Genomic DNA, 9,157 nt, shown 5'->3' with positions numbered 1-9,157 from the left:
ATAATTTACCTTCGTATTTTTTTTCAAATTCGAGTCCTTTCAATTTTAATTTTGAAATAAAGTATAACCTTTTCTCGAAGTAGGTATTTATTTGCAAAAATAATGATATTTGTTAAATAATGTGTGAACGTTTGTGAGCTACAGCAACTTGCACTCAATAGTGCATCTAAATACCCAAGCATATAGATTTTTAATTAAGAATAATCATACATTTTTTATATAATTCTTAGAGGAAATCAATAATATTTTTTTAATTTTTTTTTATATGAATTTAATTTTCATATATATTTTATATCAATCTTCGGCTCATGTCAGTACAGCATTGCGCAGTAAATAATGTCAACGCAGCCTTAGCACAAATTGCGAAATAGCTTATATATGTTAATCATTATCATCATTATATCATCATTTTTTTGTGAGCTGGTTCTGATTATTCTAATAAAAAAAAATCTGCAAGACTTTACGTATCAGCCAGAAATGATATACCAGCATTCAGAAATGTAGATGAAATGAAGTTCATAGTAAGTGATAAATCAAATGATATAAAAAACTGCAATTACTATCTTACCGACCTTCGATACAATTGTATTTACCATCTTCACGTTGACATTATTGTTTTCATCTAGTATTTATTAATTGAAGACGATTATATTTTTTTTTCAGATGTGCCGATAAATAGATTTACATCAATCTTCTTCCTTGGTAAGTTCATCGATTGATGATAGTAGCTGTAATTACTGCCTTACCGGTTTTCTGTTCAACTGCATTTACCTTCTTCAAGTTGATATTACAGTTTTTATTCAGTTATTTCAAATTGAAGTTGGTAAAATCATTTGTCCAGATGTCGCCACTATATTATAAAAAGCTTTATAGTCATAAACAACTACTTTCCATTGTAGCAGGTGGTGCCATCTAGAAAAAAAAACATAAGAAATAATTGAAAGTTATTCATTATATCTTGTTCTTATATATCAGAAAGTTGTTTTTGTAATTTAACTCGTTATTGAACTTCCTTAGGAACAATGAATCAATGTCAATTCTTTATCTTCCATTTAAATAATATAACTACAGTTTAAATAATAATAGTATGAAAATAATGATAAATTAATTCTTTTTATATATTAACTCTTTTTCATATGATATTAGTTCATTCATTTCTACCATGATAGAATTCAGCTTCGAATATTCTTAAAATATCTCGGTAATAAAATAATATTAATTAAAACGAAATTTATTAATTTTTCCATACTGTATAATTATTATAAAAGTTCATTCATTTGCATTATTACGAAATTTGGCTTGTAACGTTTAAGAAGATCGTAAGAATGAAATATTAATAGAAACAAAATTTCATTTATATTTAAACGAAAGGAACATTAGAAAAATTTTTTTCATTTGAAACTTAATAAGATTAATATTAGGATGTTCTCAAAAAATCTCATAAAAATGAAACATTATTAATCAAAAAAATATTTAATTTATATATTTCTTATGAAACATTCAAAGATGAAAACAAGAATGAGATTAAAAATAACAACATTATTGCCATTGTCGTAACGGTATGAAAAATTATGGGAATTTGGAAGAAAATGTGTTTAAGGTCCCATAAGAAGGATTGGTAAACCATATAAAATTCCGCTTTTTTTTTTTCTTTTTTTGTTCAGAAACTTTATTTATTACGTACACTAGCCGACTACTATGCATGCGTTGGGGCATTCGGATACAGTGTAAGATCTCGCTTTAGATCGAACCTGCGTTGTGTCTCGGAGTTTCCTTTTACGATTTGAACATTTGCCGTCGTATTTTATTTTATTTGTATTTGTATTTGTTCGTTTGCCTTTTCACTAACAAGTTCATCGACATACTTATCATAACCGATTCTCAGCCATTTCGTTCCATTTTGAAAATTTAATACGCTACCATGCGTATTAATAATGCATCTATATAAGTTGAAAGATGTTAAATGATCGATCCTTTGGGTCTTCAAAGACGAACGAAATGATAGATCCAATGAAATTAAGGATCATCATTGTATATTTCATGATTAACTTTATATAGATCTCAAGGAACTTACGGCATTGAGAATGAAAAGTTATTATCAAGCGAGAGCATCGAAAATCGAAAAAAAAAGCTTCGTCCGACTTGTCTTGCCTCTCAACCACATATATTTATTTTTGTGTGTATTTATATTTATATATATACCTTTTATATAATATGTATATATATATATAGTTTTTGTATTTATATATTTATATACAGTAGTGGATACAGGAGAAAGGTAATGACGTTCAATAATGATGGTTTTTTTTTCTTTCTTCTTTTATAAGAGATCCGATTAGAAAGAAAATTTAGATCATTAAAAATGACTCTCTCTCTCTCTCTCTCTCTCTCTGTCCCTCTCTCTCTATATATATATATATATATATACATATGTATATGTATACATATATATATATATATTACACACACACACATATATATATATATATATATATCGTTAATCGTCGTTACTCCCATGACCACCACGCACGTAGGTGTATCCATTAATAAAGTATAATACCTTATGGAACTAAAACTTATATCGATATATTGCACATTTGACAACAGTTATGTCTTCTTTAAGTACTTGGGTATAGGAAGTGTTCGCTAATAAACGTTTTTCTTACGTGCATCTGTCTCTCTCTTTCTCTCTCTCTCTCTCTCTCTCTCTCATACACTTTTACTCACACTCTCGCATACATGTCATACATTCACTCATTTCGATGTACCTAATGTCGTTCCTATTTAACATTCGTTGCGAATCATTTTGTGTCTTTTTCTTTTTCTATTTTTTTTTTTTATATTTTTTTTTTTTTATTTTTTTATTTATTTATTTATTTTTTTCTTTTTGTTAAAAGGCGAAAAGTCTTTGTTTCTCGTGTATTGGTTTATTTATTCATTTGTTTATTTGTTCTTTTCTTTTCTTTTACCGATTAACTCCTTCCTCTCTCTCTCTCTCTCTTTCTCTCTCTTTTTCTTTTTTCTCTTTCTCTTTCTCTCTCTCTTCCTCTCTTTCGTTTTATTTCACTCACACTATTTAAAAGCGACTATTATTTCTTAATTAGGTTTTTTTTTTCTTCGTATCGATTTCGTTTTGTAAGTATTGATTTAAGATGGCCCATCGATAGGCCACAGATTTTCGTTGATGAGGTTTTATTCTCTCTTTTCTTCTTCGTTGCATATATATATATATATATATATATATATATATATATATATATATATATATATATATATATATATATATATAGAGACCATCGATTTTTTTTTTCCTTATTTTTTTTTTCTTTATTAATTTTCGTTGATGGGTTTAAATACAAAGCTCATATTTCATCATGTTGAATATCGAAATATGTATTTGCTCGATTTATTCGTTGCTCTTGTAAAGTCATTTTTTCTTGTACGTATTAACCTGTTCCTTGTATTTTTCTTTGCTTTTTTATGTCATTTTGTTTACCCTGATCGTCCTTACGAGTCAGCAGCTGAAAATATCAATTCATTGTATTCATCGTTTTATTTATCCGTCTCATTAATATCTCCTTTATTAAGAAGATATTTTAAGGGGATGATCTATCTATAATGATCTCGATCTACATCCTCGAACGTAATGTATGTATTTCGTTTTCTTTTGTTTACGTTCTTATAAAATATGAGGAGCTCTCTTATATTTTTTTATTTTTTTTTCTGTCCCTCCTCGATCGAGATTAAGTGAATCGTCCAGACGAAATCATCATTGGTGTTGTTCATTTCGAGATCGAGATGAAAAGTCGACGAGAAGGATTAAACCGAGGCATGGAGCGTGCTCGATTGCGGTCCCGTCTGATAAGAGCTGCCTGTTGGAGCTGCCGTTGGTTGCAAGCTAAGTTGCAACTGATGTTGCTGAGCTTTCGCCCTCAAGCAGGCGATGCTCTCGTTCCTCAGTTGCTCTGTGTCCTGTACGACTCCTAAAGAAAACGACAGAATGACGATATTTTATGGATTTTTTTTTTCTTTTTTATTCTTTATCGTTTTTCTAGATTTTATAATAATCGAGAGAACGGGCACAGTATTTATTACAATATCATCGTGTTTGTGCGAGTTCATTATCTATAATATTTAAATAAATGAGTAAACGTGCACGTTAATTTAAAGTATGGATAAGAATGATAAGATTATCCGTATTTTATTTGTTTACATATTTTATAAACTTTGAGACAATAGACAGAATATTTACTACGATATCGTTCTATTTACTGAATTATATTTATTCCATTAGTCGTAATAATAAAGAAATAAATAGACGAATGATAATATATAAATTATAAGAATTAATATTAATATGATTGAATTATTTGTATAGATTTTAATACGACAATAGTTCATGACGATGAACGAAATTACAGTAATTAACTAATGATAAGTTTTATCCTTTTTATTATTCTTATAAAAAGTACTTGCCTGTCGACGAAGACGGTCCCATACCGTCTTGGCTCTCTTGTCCGCTCTCAGAACTGGTAGGTCCACCCTGGTGATGATTATGATGAGGGCTACTTCCGCTCCCGTTATGGTCGTTTCCACTGTCCTCGCCACCAGACTTGAGATGTTCCGCCGCTTCGATCGACTTTCGATGCATCCCTACGGGCCCACAGTCAATCAGTTCTTGATTATTTTCGAAATCTTGACTAAAGCCGCTTGTCTTAGACGATTGCGCTGATAGAGACGGACAGAAAAAAAGATTGGACATTTTTCGAGATTGTTTCAATTGCTTATAAGCATTTTTTGCCTTCTCGCCGTTCGATCGATCAAAATAATTTTTATTTCTTTACTTTTCGTTTGTTGTTGTTGATGTTGTTGTTGTTGTTGTTGATGTTGCAAATCAAGCGATTTAATATTTATAACGACTTTATTCCTTTTCTTATTTGTATATTTTTATTAAAAAAAAAAAGAAGATATTTTTCTTAAAGAAAATTAAAATTTGTATCGATACTCACCAAGCAACCATGGAGCTACTGACTCGTTTTCCTTAGCACTCTTCAAAATAGTCTCTGGTAGTGGCAAAGAATGTCGAACCATCGCACCGTATAGACCATACTCCGCCATTATGGTACTTCTACCCCAGCATTTTTCAGTTTTGCGCCATTTAGCTCTTCGATTTTGAAACCATACCTGAAATACAAATTAAAACATCCCGAACTTTAATAAAATCATTTCAAAAATATTTCAAAGTATTATAATTGATCATTATTGATATAACTCAATTGCATTAATAATATCTCATTATATACACGCACGCACATCATACACATTAGTAATTTTTATTCAATTAATAATTATTGAATTGAATGCTCTGATGCCTTTTTATGGTTTTAATTATTATATTTAAAAGGCCTCTAGCCACGATCCTATTTTTCATGCTTTTGATCCAGTTAGGCTACTTGCTAACGATCCGGATGATCCGACCGCCTACCGTGAAGACACGTGGCATATTCTATTAGTCGATTTTAACGAGCTCGATTTCCACGCGTTGACACGTATGTGTATATGTACGTATTATCTATCTATTCGAGTCTAATCATAAAAGAAAAATTGTAATATGTCTTAACGAGATCATCTTTCGTCTTTTTAAAGTTGTCGTCTGGCAAGCTCGATTAAATACGACTGATCGTTAAAAGCTCTCTTTCTCTCTCTTCATCTTCATTTCTCCAATTTTTAAGAGTTATTTGCTTAATTGCGCGTAAATATTCCACGTAGATAATAATCGTGAAACGAGACTAGAGAGAAAGATAGAGATAGTGACTCGTTTTCATGAGAGAAACGCAAGACTGTTTTCCTCCGAATTCTCACTCGTTAAATCCACATAAAGTGCGATTATCGTACGAGTCGTCGGCTTCTCGAGGATCTACGAGTATCTCAGAGTAAAACTCTCTTTCTTTCGATGTCACGAATCTTTTCTTCTTTTAGGATGCTTTTCCGTGCCATTTTTGTCGAGTAACGAAGCAGATCGTCTTATTACGAACGATGCCAAGTTTATTACGAGAGAATAATTTTTGTAATTACAGTTAGCAAAAAGTAATCTATAGATCTAATCTTGATTAAAGAAAGAAAGGTAGCTAGCTAGCTGGATAGCTAGATGAATGGATAGATAAATGAATAGATAGATAGATAGATAGATAGATAGATAGATAGTTATTGGAGTCGATTAAAAGTGAGATTAGAAAAAGAACGTTTACGTCAGTTGCATTCGTCTCACGGTATGGTATATATCGAGGATGTTATTTAAAAAGCTCGAGGTATACGAATCGTGCGTGTAGAGGGATAGAAAAAAGAGAGAGAGAGAGAAAGTAGTGGGAAGCCATTGCCAGGGGGAGGGGGGTCAGGGCGTGTACCAATTTGTAGCAACAATGCTAAAGTCACCGCCAGAATCGGAACGTAATTCGAATGAATGGAAACGCGTTGCCCTGTCAATTTGCCCTGCCACCCCGAAATTATCTTCCGCTTAGATTCGAACAAGCCGTCGTTTTTTTGCCGATTTATCAACGTTAACGTTAACGTCATCGAACGTTTGCTTTCACATCCCCTCTTTTCACAATTTCAACATTTATATAACTAAACAATAATGAAAATAATTCGTACGTTGAGAAGGATACAAAATATTATCCATTAAAAAATGTTGACGCAGGATTTATAAATTTGAAAAAATGTTTACAAATCGAATAAGACATTGTCTTATAATTCGATCGATCGATTTTCAAGTTAATTAGTTATGAATTTTTTCTAATCGAAGATTGTGTACGTTCCTTATATCCTTGTATATTTTAGACGAGTTAAGGGATGAGAAAGAGAGAGATAAAGAGAAGGCAACGATAGTTGCAACGTCAACGAGTAAGAGCTTCCTTTATGACGGTAAGTTCGTCGACTCGAAGGAGAACGAGAGAGGGCTTTACCTTTTCCGCACCTTCTCCTTCGTTTCCTAAACCTCCCCTCTTGCTATCTCTCTTTCCCTCTCCTTCTCTCTCTCTCTCTCTCTTACCACCCCCTTTATTGGCACACCCTGTGTATAATAAGGAGCGAGTTTGTATTTAGTCGGCCATGCGCAGTACTGCCTGTTGGCGTATCATCGATCAGACCGACGACTGACTATTGGACCAAAACAAGAAGATGAGAATGGAAATGGGAATAAAGAGAGAGAACTAGAGTGAGCGAGAGAGCTAGAGAGAGAGAGAGAGAGAGAGAGAGAGAGAGAGAGAGAGAGAGAGAGAGAGAGTAAAAGGGGAAAGCAGACGCGAGACGGCCTGCCGTCGGCTTGCGAAGGGTGAGAGAGAGAGAGAGAGAGAGAGAGAGAGAGAGAACGTGAGGCTTTTGCATAGAGGGGGCAAACGGTGCTAACAGGAAATCCTAGTGTGAGTTCCTATGGATCACCGATACGTCGATGAACACCAAGATAACTCCCACCTGCCTCAAGTACTCTACGATATATTACCCAACCCAACATTAACTTTGTGTATGTGCTATATTACGCACCAACGATGATGCCTTCGAGTGAATCGTATACTCAGGTATATCAACTGGACTCCTAAGGACCCTTGAAAATTCACCTAACCGAACCAATGAGTTTTTCTTCAACCACAGATATAACTATATATCTTTCCCTTCTATAACACTTCATCATTGTTTTTCGTTATTTGAGCGTTTTCTTCAAAACTCGCGTCCGACTTCTTCATTCTTTCCCCCCCCTCTCTCTCTCTCTCTCTATCTCTATCTATCTTTTTCTTTTTTTATAATGTTTCTAAATAAGTACGATCGAGACATTGTCCCTGAAGATAATTGGAGATCTCGTTACTCTAGAACGGTGAGTTTAGTTTGTGATCACTCGATAATGAGATATCGAGTCTCTCTTCTTCTTTTTTTTTTCTTTTATTCTTTTTAACTCTCTTCTTCTTCTTCTTCTTCTTCTATTTCTTCTTCTTTTTACTTTTGACTTGCATAAGGAAAAGGGACGTCTTTCGAATCATTCCGAGGAAAATGTAAAGATCGTCAGACGTAACCTATGAAAAATCATATTTTCGAGTTTTCATCAACGACGGAAATAACGATGGATGCCCTGTGAAATCCGATTATCGTTGGTAATCCGATATTACACGTCGAAACGTTCTCGCTCAAACGTATTTGATTTATAAATACACGGATTGTAGATATAGACATCGAATGTATACATTATTGTGTTTTATCGCGTTATCATTCATTCCGGAAGCAATCGGTCGTGAATTTATGTTGAACTTTTGTGTCTCGAATAAAATAGCGAATATCGAGAATTCTCCTTATAACCTTGTATGGTCAAATGATTAGTATAAATTGTAATTTTTATTTATTTATTTGTTCCGTTTTTTTTTTATTTTCTTTTTTATTTCTTTTTTTTTTCTTTTTGCTTATAAACATCAAGAAATTATCATCAAAATTATCCCTAAGAATATTTAAGATCTCTGGAATCTCTAAATTCATGTGAAAGAAAGCAATATCCCTTCTCAGTTTTCCTCAATCCCATGATAGGGATGATGCCTAACCAATTAATTTCGTGGTAGAGAGGGTAGAAGCAAACGGTAGACTTATTTGACGCATAATAAGTGCACGAGGCGTTGCCCTTCGTTTTCTTCGTGTTCCTTCGGTTATCGAGTGGTAAATGGTCGAGTTGGACGGACAAGACTTTAGGGTCTGACCATGGGCTATGTACCCCATGCTGAGGTTGTGGCACGCGTCGGGCACATCATTACGAAGGGCACTTGCTTACCGAATGGCAAAAAGGGTCTCTTCTACCCTTGAATAGTAGTTGCTTCTAACTTGTCGAATTATTAGTAAGCTGGTAAGAGAATCGTTTCGCACGAATGAGCTCATTAACGAGTAACTAGTAAAATTGGTCATTTTTTATTGAAGTAAATCGTATCATTTGTATTGTTTATATTGTTTGATTATAAATTATTGAAATATTTATCCTTTAACGTTTGATTTATTTTAGTTGAAATTTGTAAGAAAATTATGGTAGAATTAGCGTTAATTTTCTCTATGAAATTTCATGAAAAATTTAATTGCTGCATATAAGTTTAACTATGAAAGAATATCACAAATAATTAAAATATTAAATCTT

At 32.8% G+C, this 9,157-nt stretch overlaps 1 protein-coding gene across 7 annotated transcripts in view; it reads right to left on the bottom strand.

Moving 5' to 3' along the window:
* Window positions 1-1,633: 1,633 nt before the first annotated feature.
* Window positions 1,634-9,157, bottom strand: part of LOC124428554 (visual system homeobox 2-like) — a 43,679-nt gene continuing 36,155 nt past the window's right edge. For 5 of the 7 annotated variants that reach the window (XM_046972762.1, XM_046972759.1, XM_046972761.1 and 2 more), the window contains 3 exons: window positions 5,010-5,184; window positions 4,477-4,728; window positions 1,634-3,983 (listed from right to left, as the gene is read on the bottom strand). In XM_046972762.1, the coding sequence (XP_046828718.1) occupies window positions 3,820-3,983; window positions 4,477-4,728; window positions 5,010-5,184 (591 nt within the window). In that variant the 3' untranslated portion in view covers window positions 1,634-3,819. The remainder of the gene's footprint in view (window positions 3,984-4,476; window positions 4,729-5,009; window positions 5,185-9,157) is intronic. The other 2 variants (XM_046972765.1, XM_046972766.1) reach the window with 1 other exon arrangement.

The sequence above is a fragment of the Vespa crabro genome, chromosome 13 (genome assembly GCF_910589235.1).
Source record: "Vespa crabro chromosome 13, iyVesCrab1.2, whole genome shotgun sequence".
In the NCBI taxonomy this organism is placed as follows: Eukaryota; Metazoa; Arthropoda; class Insecta; order Hymenoptera; family Vespidae; genus Vespa; species Vespa crabro.
The sequence above is the reverse complement of the archived record's forward strand: the minus strand, read 5'-3'. Positions and strand labels throughout refer to the sequence as shown.